General features: G+C 42.3%; 1 protein-coding gene across 2 annotated transcripts in view; it reads left to right on the top strand.

Moving 5' to 3' along the window:
* The window catches only part of RNF214 (ring finger protein 214), a 706,739-nt gene that overhangs the window by 585,522 nt on the left and 97,276 nt on the right, over positions 1 to 23,941 (top strand). For both annotated transcript variants that reach the window (XM_044080961.1, XM_044080960.1), the window contains exon 13: positions 7,681 to 7,816. In XM_044080961.1, coding sequence (XP_043936896.1) covers positions 7,681 to 7,816 — 136 coding nt within the window. The remainder of the gene's footprint in view (positions 1 to 7,680; positions 7,817 to 23,941) is intronic.

Genomic DNA, 23,941 nt, shown 5'->3' with positions numbered 1-23,941 from the left:
ACAATGGCCTGTCCTATTCTTCCATTAAGATTCATGCCTCAGCAATTTCAGCAGAATACAATGTTGATCCACCTATCTTCTCGCACCCTCTCCTCAGGCAATTTCTGAGAGGAATCAAAAACATCAATCCTCCAAGGAAACCCCCTTTACCTACTTGGGATCTCAACTTTGTGCTGGAGAAACTAACAGTTCCTCCCTTTGAACCAGCAGCATCGGCGGATCTACAGTTTCTGTCTTGGAAAACTGCATTCCTTCTGGCCATAACTTCAGCAAGAAGAGTATCTGAGTTACAAGCTTTAATGGCAGTACAGCCATTTCTTATCTTCCATCAGGACAGAGTTTCATTAAGAACCAATCCTACTTTTATGCCGAAGGTGGTATCTAGGGTATCCCTGAACCAAGCTATTCACTTGCCTACATTCTTCTCAAATCCACAAAATAAAGGGGAAAAACTTCTACACACTCTGGATATACACAGACAACTACGCTACTACTTGGACAGAACTAAAAGTTACAGAAAGACTGACCAACTCCTTGTAGCATATGCTGCTGGGGTACAAGGAAAAGCAATTTCCAAACAGACAATTTCAAAGTGGATAGGAAATTGCATTCGATTTTGTTACTCCTTTCATGGAAAGACTGTTCCTGCAAACATTAGGCCTCATTCCACGAGGGACACAGCCACCACTACAGCCTTCCTAAGAGGGGTGGCTACCAAGGACATTTTAGAAGCTGCTACATGGAGCTCCGTGCATACATTTGCCAAACATTACAATTTACCTTTATACTCCAGATCCAGAGCAGGTTTTGCTACAGCAGTCCTGCAGGGTATCTTAACTACACCATCCTTTTCTTAGTACCTCCTCTCCCAGATTGGCTATGGTATTCTACCCATATGTTATGACTGCAGATGCATCCTTGAAGGACATAGTACAGTTTTGTACCTACCATAAATGTAGATGTTCTTCATTCCACATTGCTGCAGTCCTAACTATTGGGTAGTCCGCTGTCCAGTCGGCCCGAATACCAAAGTATATGGCTGACGTCGGTCAGGGCGCATTAGACTGACGTCAGTACGTCAGGGTACTAATGCGCATGACCGACGTCATATCCTCAGTCTTTTTTGCCGCATGGTCCGATGCAGAAGCAATTTTGCGAGTGCAGGTTGGCGTTCTGAAAGTTTCTGAAGTCAGAGTTTCAGACCGAATCAAAGTTGGCTAAGTACCCCGTTGGGGAATATTTTGGTTTTTTCTTGCCTCAGTATTTAACCGGATGTCAGAAAAAGTGAATAACTGTATTTCTTGTGGGAAACAGATACCTCATAGGGATTACCATACTTTGTGTATACCTTGTTTAGGGCCTGAGCACGACGTTGTTGGATGCCGCTCTTGTGCTAGATTTAACAAACGCACTATTAAGAGAAGGTTAGACTGTGCCAGGTTAGATTTTGGTAAGCGTTGTAATAATAAAATGCCGACGGAGGCTCCGGCCGCTTCGCCAAAAGCGCAAGGACAAAGCAGCAAAGCCTAGAGTGGAAGAACCGACAGTCCCAGGCGTCGGATCTTTAGAAGGCTCAGTGGAGCCGGAGGTTTTGCCAGGTGTTTCTTTGGAGTCTCAGGGAGAGACTTTACTGTTACAGGATGTATCCTCGCAGGAAGTAGGCCAGGCTGAGGGGGCTTCTCAGGTGGCTGTCCTTCCCTCTCTTCCTAAGGTGGTTAGAGCCTCCCCTTCTGTTTCCAAGGCTTCTTTGAGAGGCAGGCCAAGTTTAGCTTCAGTGGGGGTTTCTCCTAGTGCTTCAGGGTCTTTGCCTAAGAAACATATGCTTAAAATGGCAGAGGATTTGATTACTATGATTAGAGGTTCTATGCCCCCTCCTGATAAGAGGCCTAGGGTGGAACCTGAGTTTGAGAGTTTTGAGCAATGTTCGGAGGCTTCTGAGTCTTCGGCTGAAGACTTGCAGGAGTATCCTCCTTATTCTGATTCTGATGTGGATGATTCTACTCCTTCAGCTTCTCCTGAGGATTTTTCATTTTCAGAGACTCTGCATTCCATGAGGGAGCATTTTAAATGGGAAGGTCAAGATTTCTCTGATTCCAGGAAGAGGCTTAGGGAATTCTTGTTTTTACCCCAGCATAGGCCTTTAGCTATACCTCCTGTTCTGAATGTTGTGGAAGATGTTTTTGCAGAGGCTTCCCTCAATCCTGATTCTTTGCCTCCTGCCCCAGTTAAACCGGATAGGTACTATAGGGTGCCTGAAGCTCATAAGTATCTTTTTAAGAGTCTTAGGGCAGACCCGGAAACTGTCTCTCAGGGGCCTAAAGGTGTGAAGGCCTCTGTTGTTAAAAATCCTGTTCCTCCTGATAAAGAGGCAAGGGCTTTGGATAGATGGGGAAAGAAAGTGTATACTTCTTCCACTTTAGCCATGAGGGCGTTGAATTGTCAGTTTCACATGTTAAAATATCAGAATTATCTTCTTTCACAATTGAAATCTAAGGTGGATGCTCTGGCAGAAGGTATTGAGTGTAAAGAGTTGCAGGATTTAGTTCATGTGTCTGAACAGGTGGGTAAACATTCCTTGCAATGTGGTTTTGATGCTGTGCAGGCCTCCTCGAGGGTGGCTGCCACTGGTTCTGTTCTTCGTAGGCATGCCTGGTTGAGAGATCAGAATTTAGCTGAGCATGTTAAAACAAGGATTTTGGATGCTCCTTTGCAGTCTGATGTGTTGTTTGGTTCGCCTGTGGAAGCAGTCTTAAAGAAAATGGAGGACAAGGCTAAGTCTATGCAAACTGTTAAGGATTTTTGCAGGTGCAGCCTCCAAGTTTAGTAGAAATTGGCCTACTAAGGGATGGACTTATCCTGCTTATGATTCCCAGTCTAGGGGTAGGTCTAGACGTGGTAGGGGCAGAGCTCAAGGTTCTTTTAGGCCTAGGACAGGAGTTCCCCTGCTCAGACTTCTGGTGAGGGCAGGGGTCAGTCCTTTCGTAAGCAGACCCAATGACCTGCCTTTTCAGCTGCCAGTACATTCTCGCCTGGCAGCACCTTTGGGAGGAAGGCTGTCTCTTTTCAAAGAAAATTGGGATTTAATTACCCAAGACAGATGGGTTCTGGATATCATTCACCACGGTTACAGGTTTTATTTCCATACCTTGCCTCCTTTCAAAGGCATGCCAGACATTCCTCCTCTACAAAGACAAGAGGCTCACAAGCAAATTTCTCTGTTGCTCCACATAGGGGCCATTCAGCCAGTTCCTGTGCCAGAAAGGGGCCTAGGATTTTATTCTCGCCTGTTCCTAGTACCGAAGAAGGGGAACACGTGGAGGCCAATTTTGGATTTATCTATCCTCAACACTTATCTGGACATTCCCAAGTTCAAAATGTTGACATTACAACAGCTTTTACCTTTGCTGGGCAAAGATCACTGGATGGTAACTTTAGATCTCAAGGAAGCTTACCTTCATGTGCCTATAAGACTAAGTTGCAGGAAGTATCTGCGTTTTCGAGCTGGAAATTCTCATTATCAGTTCTCTGCATTGCCCTTTGGCTTATCCACTGCGCCCAGAGTATTCACAAAGGTTCTGGCTCCAGTGATAGCTTACTTCAGGCTAAAAGGAATTCAAATCTATCCTTACTTGGACGACTGCCTGATTCTAGCTCAAGAAAAGGAAGACCTTCTACAGCATTTGGATTATGTCATAGCAGTGCTAAGATGCCTAGGGTATTCTGTGAGCGAAATAAAGTCCAGTCTAGTACCCTCTCAAGACATGAGCTTTCTGGGTGTGAGACTGAATACAGCAGCCCAGATGGCCTTTGTAACCCCGGACAAACAAAAGAATCTTTCCAGTTACTTCCATCAACTATCTCTTCAGTCCGGGCTGACTGCAAGGACAGTCCTTCAAGCCTTAGGGTTCATGGCATCTTGTATTCTGGTGCTTCCCAATGCCAAACTGCATATGAGGAAGCTGCAATGGTATCTCAAAATGTATGGACACAGCACTGCCAGGATTTGGACACTGTCATTCAAATAATACCTTGCATTCAAAAGGAATTTTTGTGGTGGGCTCAGGAATGTCACCTAAACAAGGGACTCTCTGTGACCCGGCCAGAGGCGAGTCAGATTCTAACGACAGATGCCTCAGACATTGCTTGGGAGCTCATCTAAATGGAAAGTGGATACAAGACAAGTGGCCTGCCAGACTACAGCATCTACATATCAACATGAAAGAGATGTTAGCAGTCCAGTTTGCATTAATGGCTTTCAAGGAGTTACTTCTTCCAGGGCAGGTGTTGATTCTAACAGACAACACAACTGTCATGTGGTACATCAACAAACAAGGGGAACACATTCTTACCCATTGTGCAGGCAAGCAATGATTTTATGGGAGACTGCGCTCAGCTTGCAACTAACTCTTCAGGCAAGGTTTCTGCCGGAGCACAGAACTCCTTAGCAGATGTGTTAAGCAGACAAATCATGGATCCCCACGAGTGGAAACTGGATCTTCATGTATTTCAAAATTGACAGTGTCATGGGGAACTCCAGACATAGATCTGTTCGCTTCTCCACTAAACCACCAGCTGCCAAAGTTTTGCACAAAGAGGTTTCATCACACAGCTTGGAAAGTGGATGCTCTTTCTTTCAGTTGGAAAAATCTTCATGTGTATGCTTTTCCACCTCTGCCTCTTCTCCCAAAGGTGCTTCTAAAGGTCAGACAAGACAAGCCAAGGATGATTTTAATAGCTCCAGATTGGCCTCGGCAGCACTGGTACCCATTACTGAGGAGTCTGGTAAGGAAGCCTCCATGGCCTTTACCCTTGATTCCACACCTGTTGTCTCAGAGGGACGGTCACCTGCTCAATGTCAAGCTTCAGTCTCTTCATCTAACAGCCTGGCATATTCTGTTTTGAAAGACAGCAGGTCTCAACTTCCTCAACAAGTTTTAAATGTGATTATGGAAGCCAGAAGACCTAGTACAAGGAAAGTGTACGAGAAAAATGGAAGAGATTTTTATTTTGGAGTGCAGCAAACAATTTGGAGATTTCTGAGCCTAATTTGAGTGTGGCTCTTCAATATCTTACTGAGTTATTGGACAAAGGTTTGTCTTTCTCTTCCATTAAGATTCATGCTGCAGCAATTTCAGCTCACTATGATTGTGACCCACCATTGTTTTCGCATCCTTTGTTCAAGCAATTTCTTAGAGGGGCAAAGAATATAAGACCCCACGTAGAGCTCCTACTCCTGCTTGGGATCTCAATTTTGTGTTGGAGAAACTTACTCTACAACCTTTTGAGCCTCGGCTACTGCTGAATTGAAATACTTGTCATGGAAGACTGCTTTTTTGTTGGTCATTACTTCTGCAAGAAGGGTTTCTGAGTTGCAGGCCCTTATGGCGGTAGAGCCTTTTGATTTTTCATAAGGATAGGGTATCTTTACGTACTAATCCTTCCTTTATGCCTAAGGTGGTTTCTAGTGTGGCTTTAAACCAAACTATTCATTTGCCTACTTTTTATGCAGATCCCCAAAATAAAGGGAAAAGATTTTGCACACTTTAGATGTACACAGGCAATTGCGTTATTATTTGAGCAGGACTAAGGATTTTAGGCAGTCTCAGCAGTTGTTTGTTTCTTTTGCTTTGGGTTCAGGGCAAGCCTGTGTCAAAACAAACTATTTCTAGGTGGATTGGGTTTTGCATTGCATTTTGTTATTCCCATCATGGCAAGGAGATTCCAGCTGGAATTAGGCCTCATTCCACTAGGGCTACTGCCACTTCTACAGCATTTCTAAGGGGTGGCCACTAAGGATATTTTGGAGGCAGCTACTTGGAGTTCAGTGCATACTTTCTCTAAGCATTATCACCTTCCTCTCTACTCTAAGTCTAGGGCTGGTTTTGCCACAGCTATTTTGCAAGGCATGTTGTCAGTTCCTGCTTCCTTATGATTTGCCAGCCTCCCTTACCTCTGCTTTGGGATTCTACCCAATAGTTAGGACTGCAGCAATGTGGAATGAAGAACATAGTACAGTTTTGTACCTACCATAAATGTAGATGTTCGAGGATCCACATTGCTGCAGTACAATTTACCCTCCCTCCTTCCCCTCTGTGTTTAAGGGTGGTTGTGTAGGTGAGGTTATATTCTGGTAATTTTGTATATATTGTACATATTTTTGGTGCAGATATGTTTGGAATTTTTAGTTTTGGCCTTAGCTTTTCAGGGTCTTCTGACATCTGGGGCAAGAAAAGACTGAGGATATGACGTCGGTCATGCGCATTAGTACCCTGACGTACTGACGTCAGTCTAATGCGCCCTGACCGACGTCAGCCATATACTTTGGTATTCGGGCCGACTGGACAGCGGACTACCCAATAGTTAGGACTGCAGCAATGTGGATCCTCGAACATCTACATTTATGGTAGGTACAAAACTGTACTATGTCCGATAGGTATGCATCTGCAGTCAGGTTTACCCTCCCTCCTTCCCCTCTGTGTTATTCCTCGGGTACTTACCCCTCCATTAGCTAGCTGGGGGATCTATTATGGTGTATTTGTTTGCATATATATGTATATATTTTGGAAAATGTTTGGAATTTATTGCATTCCTCCAAATTTGGCCTTCCTAGAGGGCACCTGGCATCTGGGGCAAGAAACACTGAAGAAAATGGCGTCGGCTGATGCTTTTATACCCCAGACACTCTGACGTCGGGGAAGGTGCGACATCAGCCGAGGCCAGACCCAGACTTTGGAATCCGGCCGACCGAAGGGCTGCCTGAGGCAGGACAACCCATACGTTATGACTGCAGATGCATACCTATCGGACATCTACATTTATGGTAGGTACAAAACTGTACTTTTTTGGGCCTTTGTCCCGCCATTATTTAAAGCTTTGTTCAGATTTCTTCCTCTAAGAGGTTGAGAGGTATGCCATACATACACAACTCAGATAAAAAGAGCATTCAGCAGTACTGGTCTCACTTGGAGATTTGTTTCCTGCATACTATTAGATGTACTCAAACCTCTCACCCCTTTTAGGGTGCCTCCAGGTAATGACCTACTCTAAAGGATAGTTGTGAGGGGTTATGCACTATGTTGTATTACAAATGGTATAACCTCTTGTCCTTTCCTTTCCGTTTTTCTGCTGAAGTAGAATATCTTGTTTACAACAAGATTATTGTACTGTTATGTCCTTATTGATATAGTGCCTGTTGGAGTATTGATTTTCAAATAAATTGTTGAACTATGTTCTAATATTGTAGACCTTTATATGTATATATATATGACACTGCTGAACTATGCTGGCTACCACAGTTTCTGATGTTGTGCTAACACTGATTCTTGTTCTACATGCACTTTGATCTTTTGATTATTATTATTTGATCTATGTACAATTTTTGGAGTTTTAATTCATTGTAAACACACCTCACAAAGTGAGACCAGTCACGTAAGTGAGATGTAATAACTGCAGTAGTACTGTGTACTCACCAGCCCACAGTTGAGTGTGTTCTTTTACAGAGCCCATGTCTTTATTTTTTTGGATTGAGTGCATCATTCAGACAGCACTGCTGAGTTTGTAACCCCAGCTGAGGATGTGGCATCTACTTTCATATACTACACCAACATGTTACTAGTTCAGCTTACAGTGCCAGAGTTTTTTTTAATCACTTTTTTATTGATTTCCTGTCTTATTATTCAGGACTCAGCTGACCAGCGTCCTGCAGCAAATTAAAACAGCTCGGGGAACAATGGCAGGGCTTTCCATGGATGAACTGATCCAGCAGGTGACCATAAAGCTGTTATCACAGCCTGAACAGACTGCTGTGGAGCCCAAGGTGAGTGGGAGAATTCCTTTTCCAGGTGAGGAATTCCCAGTAGCAATGGGAGTTATCCAGATGTTAAATTGTATAGTTCTTAAAAACAGTAAAACTGTACATGGACAGCTGTTATCCCCCACCACCCCATTTCTAGATAGTTTATTTTAATACCCTACATAACAGTACTTCATTCTTATCATGTTGCTTACAAGGTGCTGCACTTGTCACTCAGAAGGTCATTATTAAGTAACATATACATGGAATACAGCTTAATACACTGCCTTACCATGCATTGTACTACCAAACACAAATTCTAAATTCTCTTTTTCATTTTATATTAGGAATCGTAAAAGTTAGCAACTGAAGTCTCTTGGTTTATTACATTAAAGCTATAATCTCTTCCTTTTTTGTAAAGAAGTTTACTGTGCAGTTTCTTAAAACTAATTTTGGTTTAACAAAATATAACTAAACATGATGGACTTAGTCACTTGCTGAAATTAGCTGAGCTCACGTCATAGTTGAACAAGCGTAATACCTCAAGGTAGCTGTCGTATGTGCTTTGTTGCTTACTTCACATTGGACTAAAATCATAATACTTGCGGGGGGGGGGGTTGTGGGTCAATGCACCATGGAGGAGCAAGACAGATGTTACCCTTCCTGTTGGTGTTGCTATTTCCCTAAGGTACAGCAATCTTGGAATAATGGTTGGGAATAAAGAATGTGTTAAAGAGCTAGCTCCTTGCAAAAATGTTTTTTGTTTGCTTTACATTTGCTTGTAATATGATAAGCTAATATTCTTAGCAAAAATTAATGTACCCAAGCTGTCATTTGAGTTCTGAGGACCAAATACCTAATGTCTTTCAAGCATGGTTGATTGGCAGTACAGCATGCTCATAGTACAACTTATTAATACCCTCTGTCTTAAACATTTTTTACAGAATTAATATCTTAGGTCATTTTCAACAGACTGTATTCCATCTGTATCCAAGGTATGTGTCCTCTTAAGCTACTGAGTCATGTATGGGAGTAAATTTGTGTGAACAGTGAAATTTGTGGAATTCAAGAATGCTTAAGTCAGGAGCTTAAGGCAGTGATGAAATATGGATGTAGAAAATGTCAACATAGACTTCCTGAAAATTAGCAAGTCATCGGTTTAACAGTCAGATCTACTAACCTAAGCTGGAACTCTGGAATAAGGCAGTTAGCAGGCAGGGAATACTGGGTGGGCAGTGTCTGTTCCTATAGTCTCTTTTTTGTACTTCTCTGATACGTATGTCCACATTTAGCCATAACTGAATAGTGATTCTTTAAGTAGCAGAAATTTGCTGGATTTAGACTTTCTATGTGGTGCAGTCTAAAGTAGTGCCAGAAGACCCATGACAAGTTTAACTGGGATGAGTTACCCAATTCCTTAATGTGAGTGTCTTGCTTACTTAAGCATGCTTGTTTAATACTTTGTTTCTGTTTGATAGCTGACTACATGGTTTGAATTATAATATTGTTACTGTTTGTAAGGTTTTTCTTATTTTAAATAAGCCCAGTTATGCTGAGATTTTGTAACCTCAGCGTTAGAGTATTAATCTAAGGGGGGAGCAAAGTTCCAAAAATACTATTTTCTTTTTTTTTTTTTTTTTTGCATGTTATCATTTCAGAAAGCTTAAGTTATACTTGAATACATGTATACTCAAGTAATTAGTTACATGTAGCAGGTGGTCTGCAATTGGGTTTTGAGGGATTGTAGTAGAATTGCATTATACTGTTGCATGGGAAGAAGTGTAGATAATTTTTGTTTAAAGAAAAAACATCTTTATTAAATTATCACTTATGACATAGGCAGTCATGCATTTATATAAATGAAACGGACCACATTAACATAATCCCAGTTGCACGCATTTTACAGCATGTAGCATACTGACACAATTTTAGTTGCAGGTATTACACATCATTTATAATCTACCCAATCATTCTCAGTCGAACATTACTTAGCTCATTCAAATCCTGCCTTCTATTGAACCTTGTTCCTCCTCTGTATTGTTCCCACATTTCCCTTTTTTCCTATTTGATTTGCTCCTACCCTTTTCTAAAGATCCCAATTCCAGTTGTTTTATCTCTGTTACTATATTCATTATTTATTATTTATGTATTTATTTACATTTGTTGACCGAGAAAATCCGACTGGACACAGTTCCTTTTTCAGCGGAGGCCCGGGGGAGAAAAGCTCCATAATAAAAACAACAATTAAAAACAATTAATTACAAGTTACAAGAAGTATAGGTAGGTTTTGTTTAACAATAGTAGTAAACAGTTATATTTCAAAATGAAATTAAGTATTTAGTTAAATGGTACAACACTTATATCATTGGTGCCATAAAGACTAGTAAGTATTTTAATAGCTGAGCTAGCAGCTATTACCCTTGAATAACAGTGGCTATTACAGCTGACATATACGTTTACAAGCAATGTATTTGGCAGCAATCCGAAGGTAGTTAGAGGGGTGGAAGAAAGGGATTAGAGAGTTTGGGGTAGAAATGTTGATGTTTGTTACAGGGGCATGCCCAGTGCTCTTTTAGATGAGATTTTATAGCAGCCTTGAAGTTAGTGCATGATGACACAGAAGTTATAGTGTGCGGAAGGGTATTCCATAATTTTGCTATGGAGTAGAAGAAGAGAGCTTCTCCGGCAGAGTTCCTGGTTCTAGTTAACTGTAATTGATTTTTGTTGCTGGAGCATAGTGGTCTAGTGGTATGATAGGGTTGGAGTAGATTTTGGAGGGAGGGGACTTTTAGAGGACGATTAATAGTTTGTGGGCGAGTGAGAGTTGGTACCATTGGAGGAGGTGAGGGAGTTCTAGCCAGCCTAGTTCAGTAAGTGAGGTGCAGTGGTGGCTACGGTAGTTTGCGCCAGTGGCAAACCTTGCTATTTTGTTGTAGCAAGCTTCGAGTTTACCTAACTCACTTTGCCTTAGGTTGGTAAATATTGGAGAGGCATACAGTAGGGTGGAGATAAGGTGGCTATTTGCAACTGAAATCTTGGCTGTTTTGGTGAGGAATTGCTTATTTCTGTGTAAAGCTCCTAGTTTTTTTGTGTACTTTTTAATGGTTAACGAGATGTGGATGTCAAACTTGAGGTTATTGTCAATTTCAACTCCAAGTAGTTTGGTGTGGTCTGTTGGGGGGGTTAATGGTGTTGTCATTGGCTTTAATATTAAATTGGTAGGTGTTTAGATTGTGTTTGGTGGGTTGGAAGATGAGGAGTTATTAATTGTGCATCTGAAAGCCAAGTTTCAACTGAGGAAAAGGCTTCCTGTGTGGTCTTTTGAAGTTCAGGTTGGGAGTGGGCTGAGCAGATGATGGTGGAATCATCTGCGTACTTTGAGAGTGGCTTGTTTGGTAGCAGAGGCTAGATTATTAGTGAATATGGAGAGGAGTAAGAGTCCAAGGCTGGATCCTTGGGGAACACCTATTGAGACAGGGAGTTGGGGAGGATATATCATTATGCCAAACAACGGATTGATGGTGGTCAGTCAGGTAGCTCTGGAACCATTTTGTGACAGTTTGAGAGAAGGATAGAGTATTGAGGACAGTGATGAGTTGTTTATGAGAGATGATGTTGAATGCTTTAGATAGGTCTAAGAAAGTTGCAGAGATGAAATAACCATTGTTTTTATGTTGAAGGATTGTATTAGTGAAAGCAAGTAAGGCAGTAGTTGTGCTATGGTATGGTCGTAAACCATGTTGTGTGTTAGGAGGTTGTTAGTAAGGAGGTAGTTTAGAACTGGAGAGTGAATGCATCTTTCAAGTATTTTTGATAGAGGAGACAGAATTGCTATGCGCCGATAGTTGGTGAATTCTGTGGAGGGCCCGCCTTTGTGGAGGGGGATAATGTGGGATATTTTCCATTGTGAAGGGGCATAGTTTTCAGATAAAGATTGGTTAATCAGGATTGCAACTGGGTAGGCTAGGGCTTCAGCTGTAATTTTAAGGTACTCAGATGGGAGGCTGTCAGCTGCTAGTTTTGTGGGCTTTAGTTTCAATAAGAGTTTTTTTATGTTGGAGGTAGTGATAGGAGAGAAAGCGAATACAGTGGGCAGGTTACTAGGTGTAGTTGGAAGGGGTAGGGGAGAGGGGTTGTGTTGTTTTCCTAGTGATAAAATGGTTTGTGTGAAGTGAGTCTTGAAAGAGGTGGCAATGTTTTCAGAGGAGTTTGTTTGGTAGAGGGGTTCTTACTTTTCCTGGGTGGAGGATGGAGTTGATGGTTGACCAGAATTGTTTAGGGTTGTTTTGGGTTGTGTTCAGGGCAGACTGGTAATATAGGATTTTGTCCTGTTTTATTAATGTTTTGACTTAGTTACATAATTCACAGAATTTCTTTCTATCAGAGGGTTTTTTGTCTTGCGCCAGTGATTCCAGGCTCAATCTCAGTTTTTCATTTCTGATCTAGTGTCTTTTTGTAGCCATGGGGAGGCCTGGGCTTTAACTCTAGTAAAATTTGCATGTGCATGAGTGTTTAGGACTTTAAGAAAGGTGGTATTGAAATATTGGACAGCGTCATCAAGGTTGAGGTATTTTAGTGGAGTCCAGTTGCAGTTTTTTAGGGCTGAGATGAAGTTGTCAGGGTTAAAGTTTACTTTATTACGTATTTGCTGATAGGTAATGGGTTTAGCCTGATATATGTATTTTTTGAGTAGAAAAGTTGGGGTATGATCACTGAGGCTATCTGGTAGGCAGCCAGCTGTGTATGATTGGGGGCTCTTGCTGACTAATATCCAGTCAAGAGTAGAATGCTTGTTGGAATTCTTATTTATTCTGGTGGGTGTCTGGATAAGTTGGAAAAAAACATGAAGATTTAGATGGTGGGCTGGATGGTGGTTGGAACAGGATAGCCAGTCTATATTAAAATCACCTAATATTATGGTTTCTTGTGGAAGGTGATGATTTACCCAGCTGAGGAGGTTTTCTAGTGGAGGGGTATTGTTGCCAGGTGGGAAGCAGCATCATATTATGTTAATGGTCTTGTCTTGGTTTACTTTTAGCTTAGTATAGATTATTTCTGCTTTGTCAGTTGGGGGGGGGAGATACGTTTAGAATTTGCATATTAAGCTTCTGTTTATACATTACAGCTACACCAACCCATTTTTTGTGCAACTAATCTTGTCTTAGAATATTGTAGCCTGAAGGGAGAATTTGCTCACTGGTAATGTGAGGTTTGAGCCAGGTTTCTGTTAGAATGATAATATCAGAGGAGTATAAGTCTATGTTAGTGTGGAATTCATGTATTTTATTGGTTATACTTCTGATATTTAGGCTTAAGAAAAGGAGGTCAGTTGGTTTCCTATCGGAGGTAATTTGAGGGTGGGTGAAGTTGTTAGGCTGACTATCAGTGGAGGAGTTGTGGGGTTCAGGGTTTGGGTGGATGTCCCTGCTGAGGGCAAGTATTGTTATAGCTGAGGACATTAGTTTTAGTAATGAGAAAATTAGTTTAAGTTTTAGGGTAGCTTTTTGTTTGGGTGAAGTTGGTGATAAAGTAGATTGAGGGATAGTTTGTAAGGCATTAAGGATGCTTTTTGTTTGTGTGGTGGAAGTGATAGCTTAAGTGGGTTGTGCACTGGGGAGTATTTGTTGTGAGAGATGTATAAGTAGTGTGTTGGTGTGACATGAGTGGTGGTGACTGTAGTTGTGCAGTGGAAGTTTGGTGGGGCTGTAATGGTGTTTTGGTAAGATGTAATGTGTGCAAGAAGAGTGCATGTAAAAGAGTATGGGTAGAGTGTGTAGGATCATGGTAATCGAGGTGGGAGGTTGATGGTAGGCTGGAGGTGTGGTTAGAGTTGGTGCTGCAGGTGTGGTTGGTTGTGATTGTAATGGGAGGGAAGTTTGACTAGAATAAGTGTAGGTGTGCTGGGGTGGGTGGGATATGGGGGCAGGGAGAGGAGCGAAGCGAGCATAGCGGGCAGAAACACTATTTGTTGTACATATTAGCTGGAACCAATCAATAGGCTAATACAACTCAGCACTAGTGGAAAGTCTGTAAGGTAACCCCGTATTGCTAGACTCACTTCAGTAAACCATAATTCTTTGCCTTTTAAATAAAATACCTTTTTACTTTGAGTAGAGGGATGGATAGTATACAGGGAATGGAAAAAAACAATGAAGGAAGGCTATGCAGCTGTTCTTCTTGGTAAAGCGCGTCACAATTGTAGTAAAGGCTTAGGCAGATAAATATATAAAAATGACGTGTCTTTAGCATTAAACTGCTGGGTTAGAGTACACTAGCAATGGGACACAGGTTGTAAAGGAAAGGGGAAAGAGAGGTTGAGTGAACAGAAATGATCCCTGGAAACATTGAGGCAGCTTGCCAGACCACAGTAGAAACAATCAGTTAAAGTGTGCCTCAAGACAGTGGAGCAGTTAAGAGTAGCAATTTCTAGAGGTAAGAAACTTACGTGTGTAATAGCAACCTAACACATGCTGCTTTATTAGATCTGTATAGTTTAGCAGCTCTTGATATTAGCAGTTGCTAAAAAGAGAGAAGAATGGAGAGATAAAGTTCAGGGGAGTTCAACACTATTTGATTGAGTGAGTGAGCTTGCCACTTGACAAATAAGCACTAAAGTGTTTCACTATAGAAACTTGCCAAGTACAGCAGGAAGATTAATGAAATTAATAGGTCCCCTGCAGGTGAGACGAAAGCTTGTATTTCTTGCCACGCGGAAGCTGCAAAGGGGTGAGAGATCCAGTTAAGCAGGATTAGTTGGGTGTACTCACTGGGAAAAATGCGAACAGTAGCTGTAAGAGGAAAAATAAATAAATAAATGTTAGGCCAGGGGTATTAGGAGGGATGTAGGACAAGAAGATATTTGATCACTAAGGAAGTGTTTCAGCATAGAAATAGCAGAACTAGACAGGGAGGATAGCAGCCAGAGTTAATAAAAAGGGCAAGAGGGAGTGAAGCAACACAAAAATGGGGGGGGGGTGAGAAAGGAAAGTAGGAGGGCCTAAGAGAAGGCAGATAGATTAGAACAGCAGAAGTATCAGAAATGAGGCAGAAGTAGAACACAATATATACAGTAAATCATTTTACAAAATGCAATCAATAGACATTGGTTACTGTAATCCCTTTAAGGGAGTGTATACAAGAAAAAAAAAAACACCAGCACAGTACATATCAGTTAACTTGAGAAAAATTAGCTCTACAAGCAAAGCAGCTTAAGTAGACATAAGGCAGTAAGTAGAACACTGTACAGCAAGTAAAAAACACTTTACAAAATGCATCCTAAAGACACTGCACTATTCTCTGCAGTTGTCATCTCTTCAGTACATTTACTGTAACTAGCAAAGTAGAGACCAGCCCCAGAAATACTTGCATAGAAAAGCAGTGTATCAGTTACAGTAGTGCCCAGAAAAACATACAGGCAATGCTTTAAACAGTGGCTGTGAATTTGGAACTCAGGTTACAAATACCTTATGGATACAGTTGGAAGTTAAAGAATCTCACAACTGCAACTGAAAGAGCCAGACCACGTGGCACAGTAAAACCCAGTATAACAAAAGCAGTATACAGACAATAAAAAGTACAGAATGATCTAACAATAACAGCTTTACATATAACACTTAAGAGGCATGCACACTTACTCAGGGAGCAGAGTACAACTAGTTTAAACTTTGATTTCCATTTTCTAATAATTGCTTTTTTGGCAGCCACCATAATTAGACTCATTAAGACCTTACTACACCTAGGCAATTCCTATTCTGTATCATAGCTCAAAAAATCATTTCCCTAGTTACACCAATTTGCTCACCTAGTATGTCTTTTAGAGTTGTCTGCAGGGAATCGTTAAAGTCTGCCAACTCATTACACTCCCAGAAAATATGTCTTCAATTACCTTTCTTCCCCATCACAACTCCAACATTTGCTATCTACCTGAGGAAAAATTCTCTGGTGTCTGCTTGGGGTATATAACATCTATGTAAACATTTCCAAACAAAAATCCTAAATCTTCTAGATTTGGATGCATATTTGGGAGACAAACCTATATCTCCCCATTGTTTCTTTATGAATTTCTTATCCAGTCTCTCTTCCCAATCTTTTTTAACCTCTTCTGATTGATGCTTAGAGTTATTGTGATGCCCACCACTGCTACCAGTATGTGAAGGCCACCAGTATATGTCATTCCCACGCTGGGCCAGTAATCAAGGAGACTGAATCCTCACTGCTGACACTGGAGTGGGACGTGTAGTTGGAATACAAATGGATATACTCATTATTTCCAGGTGCAGACCTCTCTGCATCAAGTACAGTTTCCCTTAATAGCACACAGGGAACATACTACGCCTGGGGTCCGGGCATCACTATGTCTGTCTCCCTCCAGATCCCCAATAAGACTCCCCACTGGTACAGCTGTAGTGTTGGATCCTCAGCCAAGTGTCCAAGCCAAGTCCTCCAGCACCCTCTCTGTAAACCCAGTGCTTCGTGCCTCAGCCCCAAGTAGCTGACACACGTAGTCTTTAAGATTTAATTTTCACACTCACACCTGGGAAAGGCTGTCACAGTTACCCACTCTACCAGTTCTGCCCAGACTATAAGGTAGATTCACTGCCACCAGTCAGTCACTGTAAGACTCTTACAAAGAGTATCCCGTTACAGTGTGTAATATTAATACTAATACAAATGGTAGTAGTTCACCAAGATGGCTAGACCTTCTGGAGTGGCCCACACAGTGTCACCAAATAAATATAAGTACTCTCAAAGGTTAGATACTTTCTACAAGGACCAGCCACAATAAAAGTTTAAATATATTTAATAATTAATAAAAGAGCATGAAAATACTGAATATATATTTACAGGAAACCACAGAGTTTAAATCACAGAAAATACTGAAGTTAACATTGATGGACAGACTCATACACATAAAGAAAAACACTGTCTGAACTAAGCTTCACTATATTCCTGACTGAATTTAAGATAATTTACTGATGTCCTTCAAGGATGCATCTGCAGTCCTTACAAATGGGTTGTCCTGTCGTCAGGCAGCCCTTCGGTCGGCCGGATTCCGAAGTCTGGGTCTGGCTTCGGCTGGTGTCACACTTCACCCGACGTCATCGCTGCAGTTTTTCGGGTATAAAGGCATCAGCCGACGCCATCTTCCTCAGTCTTTCTTGCCGCGTGGCGCCCGAAGCAGAAGCTGTTCGCAAGTGCCGGTCGGTCAGATCCAGAGATTACTACTTCGAAGACTTCTAAAAAGCTAAGTACCCCGTTGGGGACTCTTTCTTGCCTCAGCCGATGTCAGAGAAAGTGAATAACTGTTTATCTTGTGGGAAACAAATACCTCATAAGGATTTCCACTCCTACTGCATACATTGTTTAGGCCCAGACCACGACGTAGCAGCTTGTCTAGCCTGTGCTTCTTTTAACCGACGGACGCTTAGACGTCGGTCGGAGTTTGCTGAACAGATTTTCGGCTCTGATTTTGCCTATATTATGCCGTTGGATCCTCCGACAACTCAAATTTCCAAAAAACGCAAAGAAAAGGACCGACACTCGCGGTCCTCGGTTTCGGCCGAAACCGCGATTAAGCAAACCGCGAGTGTCTCGGTTTCGGCCGAAACCGAGCAAGCGGTTCTTTCTTCAGCCGAAACCATGCCTTCTACCGAGGCCTCCTCTAACCTGGTAGAATCGGCTTCTGAAATCCAACCTTCTGTTGCGGTTTCTCAGGAATTATCAGACACTATTCCCCTGGATATTTCAACCCCTGCACGTGGAGCTGCTAGGCCTCCAGCAGCCATGTCTATTAAGGCCTTTGCCAGGGCTAAAGCAGCCAAAGTTCCAAAACGGTGCCTGCCAAACCCCCCTCACACAGGCCCAGCACCAGCTCCCATATGCTTTCTTTGGCTGAGGATCTAATTTCTTTAATTCGTGGATCCCAGCCTCATCCAGACAGGACCTCTCTCCCACCTCCAGAAAAGAGGCCTAGAGCAGAGCCCCTGAGCCAGTATCCACAGATGATTCCTCTGATGACTCAGAACATACAGATCCTCCTGAGGCTCCTTATTCCCCTTACGAAGACTCTGATGCTGAAGAGTCCATTCCTTCAGCCTCTCCACCTGAGGAATTTTCCTTTGGGGAAACCTTGCATGCTATGAGGGAACAATTTCAGTGGCAGGGCCAAGATTTCTCAGACTCCAGAAAAAGGCTTAGAACCTTTCTACATTTGCCACAACATAGGCCTTTAGCTATACCTCCAGTTCTTTCTGTTGTAGATGATGCATTTAATGATGCTTGCACTGCTCCTGATTCATTACCTCCGGCTCCTGCTAAGCCCGATAGGTTCTACAGAGTCCCGGACACTCATCACCATTTATATAAGGCTCCCTTTGCAGATCCAGAGACTATCTCCCAGGGCCCTAAAGCTGTAACAGCTACTTCTACTAAAAACCCCCTCCCCTCTGAAAGGGAATCCAGGTCCTTAGAGAGATGGGGTAAAAAAGTTTACACCTCTGCTACTTTGTCAGCAAGGGCTTTGAACTGCCAATTTCATATGATTCAATATCAAGAGTTTATGCTTGACCAGTTAACTAAAAAGCTGTCCTCTGAAGAATCTTTAGATAAAAAATATGTTCAGGAAATGGTACATAACATACAGCAGGTTAGTAACCATTCTTTAAAATGTGGCTATGATGCACTGGAGGCTTCCTTTAGATCAGCCATGACTGGCACAGTTATCAGGAGACATACATGGTTGAAAGAACAGGCATTACCAGACCATGTCAAATCAAAGCTTTTGGATGCACCCATGGACAAGGTCAATTTATTTGTTTCCCCTGCACAGCAGGTACTAAAAAAGATGGAGGAGAAGGCGAAATCTGTACAAACAGTGAAAGATTTCTTACAGGTTCAACCTCCAAGGTTTAGCAGGAACTGGCCCTCCAAGAATTGGTCCTTTCCGGACTCCTCTAAGACACAGAGAGGCAGGAATAGGCGTTCTAGAGGCAGAAACCAATCCAGGGGTGCCTACAGGGGACACCAGTGGCAAGGTAACAACCAGCGAGGCACAGACGCAGCCACCACCACTACGACAACTCAATCACAGTGACTTGGCAGTGGCACCGCCTACCAGGGAACAACTAGAAGCACCCTTAGGCGGAAAGCTAACCTTATTTTCAAAGAACTGGCATTGCATCACAAGGGAAAAATGGATTTTGCAAACTATAGACCAAGGTTACAGGTTCCATTTCCATACTCTACCAGGAAAGAGAGGAATGCCAAACCTACCACCTACTCAAAGGGCAGAAGCTCTAAAGCAAATATCTCAACTATTAAGAATGAGAGCTGTGGAAAAGGTACCATCTATGGAGCAAGGAAAGGGATTTTACTCCAGACTCTTCCTGGTACCAAGAAAAGAAAACAAATGGAGACCTATTCTAGACCTGTCCACTTTAAACACATTCCTCATTGTTGCAAAATTCAAAATGCTGACCCTACAGCAGCTTCTTCCCATGCTGGGCAAGGAGTCTTGGCTGGTAACTCTAGATCTCAAGGAGGCATACCTGCACGTCCCCATTCGACCAATTTGCAGAAGATACCTCAGATTTCTTGCAGGATCAGAGCATTATCAATTTTCAGCATTGCCCTTTGGCTTGTCTACTGCGCCCAGAGTGTTCACGAAATGCCTGGCATCAGTAATTGCTCATTGCAGACTTCAGGGGATCCAAATTTATCCCTACCTGGACGACTGCCTGATACAAGCGGACAACAAAAGCAAGCTAACAGAAGACTTACAAAGAGTCATTTACCTGCTACAAGCCCTGGGATATACAGTCAATATAAAAAAGTCAAGGCTGATTCCATCCCAAAGAATAACCTTTCTGGGTGCATAGCTGGACACTTCAAAACAAATGGCATTCCTAACTGCAGAAAAGAAAGAGCAACTACCTCTCTACTTCTTGGCATTAACAAAGCAGAACCATCTAACTGCAAGAAAAGTACTACAAGCCCTAGGCTTCATGGCATCCTGCATAATTCTGGTCCCTCATGCCAGACTGCATATGAGAAAGCTACAGTGGTACCTGAAGAATTTGTGGTCCCAACACAAGCACAGCCTACAAACCAAAATTCCTATAATCCCATGCCTGAAGCAAGAGTTCCTATGGTGGGCTCAGGCCTGTCAATCAAACACAGGATTGCCCTTCTGCAACAGTCAACCAAGCCAAACCATCACGACAGATGCCTCAGACCTCGGTTGGGGGGCACACATGCTGGGCAAGTGCATACAAGGCTTATGGACTCAAGACCAGCTGCGCCTGCACATAAATCTAAAGGAAATGCTGGCAGTAAAATTGGCAATTCAGTCATTCAGACCGTTTCTCCAGGAAGGTCAGTTGATGATAAGGACAGACAACACCACAGTTATGTGGTACATCAACAAACAGGGAGGCACACATTCATATCCTCTATGCCGGCTGGCACTGGATCTATGGGATGTGGCTCTGAGCTACAACATTCAGTTACAAGCAATTTTTGTACCAGGAAAAGAAAACATTCTAGCAGACATATTAAGCAGAACTACCACAGATGCCCACGAATGGATGCTGCATCCGGACATTTTCAAAGCCATTACAAGAAAATGGGGATTACCACAAATAGACTTGTTTGCATCCCCACTCAATCACCAGCTAAAGAAATTCTGCACAAGGACATACCACCCACTTGCTTGGAAGGTGGACTCCCTATCCTTCAGTTGGAAAAATCTGACAGCATACGCATTCCCACCACTTCCTTTGATGCACAAGGTGCTTCTGAAGATCAAAGAGGACCGTCCAAGGATCATTCTGATAGCTCCAGACTGGCCAAGACAACATTGGTACCCATTGCTGAGGAGCATGTCTCGGGAACAAATATGGACACTACCCCTGATCCCATTACTGTTAACACAGAACAACTACAACATCCTGCATCCAAACCTGAAAACTCTGCAGCTGACTGCCTGGAACATTACATAAGAGCAATTAACCCAAATTTATCCCATAGGGTTAAAGACATAATCCTGGAGGCTCATAGACCTTCAACAAGAAAGAATTATGCAGCAAAATGGAAAAGATATCTCATTTGGAGTACTGCAAAGGGAAAAGATGTGACACTGGTAAACATAGCCAACATCCTGGAGTACTTGGCAGAGCTCTTCCATACAGGCCTGTCCTATTCTTCCATCAAGATACATGCATCAGCTATTTCAGCAGAATACAACTTGGATCCTCCTGTCTTCTCTCATCCTCTGCTCAGACAGTTTCTGAGAGGAATTAAAAATGTAAAACCTCCTAGGAAACCTCCATTGCCAGCATGGGACTTGAACTTTGTCCTAGAAAAATTGACACTTCCCCCTTTCGAATCAGCAGCAACAGCAGAATTACAATACTTATCCTGGAAGACTGCTTTCCTGCTGGCAATAACTTCAGCAAGAAGGGTCTCTGAACTACAGGCATTAATGGCAGTGCAACCCTTCCTGATCTTCCATCAAGATAGAGTGTCCATGAGAACAAATCCTACATTTATGCCTAAGGTGGTATCCAGAGTGTCATTAAGTCAGGCTATCCACCTACCTACATTCTTCCCCAACCCACAGAACAGGGGAGAAAGACTCTTACATACCTTGGATGTACATAGGCAATTACGCTACTACCTGGACAGGACCAAGTCCAATAGAAAAACTGACCAGCTTCTGGTAGCATATGCAACAGGAAAGGAAGGAAAACCAATTTCAAAACAGACAATCTCCAAATGGATAGGAAATTGCATTAAATTTTGTTACTCCTACCATGGAAAGAAAACTCCAGAGAACATCAGGCCTCACTCCACAAGGGCTACTGCCACTACCACAGCTTTCTTACGAGGAGTGGCTACCAAGGACATTATAGAGGCTGCTACTTGGACCTCCATGCATACATTTGCCAAGCATTACAATTTACCTTTATACTCTAGATCCCGAGCAGGTTTTGCCACTGCTGTTTTGCAAGGGATCCTAGCTACACCATAATCTCTACTTTTTTCCTCCTCCCCTAGTTTAGCTATGGTATTCTACCCATTTGTAAGGACTGCAGATGCATCCTTGAAGGACATAGTACAGTTTTGTACCTACCATAAATGTAGATGTCCGATAGGAATGCATCTGCAGTCAGGATTACCCACCCACCTTCCCCTCTCAGGTACTCCTAGGGTATTTGTCATCCTTCAGCTAGCTTGGGGGGGATCTATTATGGTGTATTTGTTTGTATATATGTACATACATGCTTATTTTATGTGTTTGCTCTCTACTATTTGGAAACATTGGCATTTATCCAAATTTAGCCATCCAAGAGGGCACCTGGCATCTGGGGCAAGAAACACTGAGGAAGATGGCGTCGGCTGATGCCTTTATACCCGAAAAACTGCAGCGATGACGTCGGGTGAAGTGCGACACCAGCCGAAGCCGGACCCAGACTTTGGAATCCGGCCGACCGAAGGGCTGCCTGACGACAGGACAACCCATTTGTAAGGACTGCAGATGCATTCCTATCGGACATCTACATTTATGGTAGGTACAAAACTGTACTTTCCCTAGTTAAGTTACTTATTACTGCAAGGCAATATGCTGTGGGTGAAGGTCTTTCTAGTCAGGCTTCCCAAACAGAATACTCAATACTCTGAGAATTCTCTTTTTTAATATCTAAAATATAATTTCCAACAGGGCTGTCAGAATGACCTCATCTGGTCACCTGACTGTAGGTTATCACTGTATTCCCCTTTGAAGCTGAGACAGGAATTTAGCACAGACAACCACAATACATATGCATATATTTATGTCAGTGCCTTGGGCCTCCCCTCTTTTCACTGGGTTAGTAGACAAAGATTCTTTCCCAGAACTATCGTCTCCAGTCCTGTTCAGCACTGTGGGCTGCCATTTTAATGGTTTAACAGCTCATTTACATTTTATTTTTATTAAAGTTAACCTCTGCTCTCCCAGTGTCCTCTATTAAAACATATACATTTAATTCAGTTGCAGTAATACATACATTTCTTTTCATTCCAGCAGGGTGCACTGTTAATACATTTTAACACAAGCAAACCTCACAAATACATTTTCAGCGCAAGCATTGGTACAAATCAGTTTAATATACAAATGACATACAGTTCTAATACATTTGTAACACAAGCATCTTGTATAAATCAGTTTGATATTCAAAGGGCGTATTCTTTATAAAACTCCAGCTGGCTGTGCTGGCACTTGCCCATTTCATCACAGTTATTATGAAGTATTTTATATGCTGTTATAATTATTCATTTTTAATAGCAGCTTTTGTTCCAGATTCTACTAAAAATTCTAAGAGTGCTGGTCTTTTGTTTAGGACCACCCTGTTTCTTTCTCTTTGTCTGTACTCTGATATTAGTCCTTGATAGGGAAGGCAGTCTCTGACCTGCAGTCCAAATACATTTTTGGCATCTTCCCATTCTGTTACCTTTCCTTCACTAGTTATTTGCTCACAATACCTTGGTTCCTTTGCCGGTTTTCTCCAATAAATTCCAGCCCCCTCTTGCCTATTGTCTGTATCCCTAATTGCAATCATCTCTATTGGCATAATCTTCTTTATCCATTCATGTGTTGGCTTAGTTCTTAGAATACTTTCTGCTACTTTATGAATATATTTGTTGTGATTATTGTTATTCTCCTTAAAGGTCCACCTCCAAAGTCAAAGTTTCTCCTTGTTTCTTGAGCTTCCCACCTGTTTCATCATCATCCCTTTCCATTTGAATTATAGGCTTCTGCTTGTGCTATGTCTAGGAGCCTTAACTGTGTACTCCTTCAAATCGGGTAATCCCAACATGCCTTGTTCTATTGGAAGAATCAGCTCATCCCACTTGATGCTTGCCATCTTCTTCTTCCAGATAAAATCCTTCAGCTCTTTATTAATTTCTGCTCACAACGTTTCCTCTAATGTATAGTCATACCCTTTGGTAAAAACAAGGTAACCCCAAGTTACCACATAAGTGGCAATCCATTAAGCACAGAAGAGGTTATCAGGGACCTGGGGACCCAAGTTAACAGTAACCTTTCTTTTGACACTCACATTGCCAAAGTGGTTAGGAGGACCTTCTACATTGCCCACCTGATTATGAAGG

Source organism: Protopterus annectens, chromosome 8.part0 (genome assembly GCF_019279795.1).
Source record: "Protopterus annectens isolate FY-2018-M chromosome 8.part0, PAN1.0, whole genome shotgun sequence".
Lineage (NCBI taxonomy): Eukaryota > Metazoa > Chordata > Ceratodontiformes > Protopteridae > Protopterus > Protopterus annectens.
This window is presented reverse-complemented; position numbering and strand designations above follow the sequence as displayed.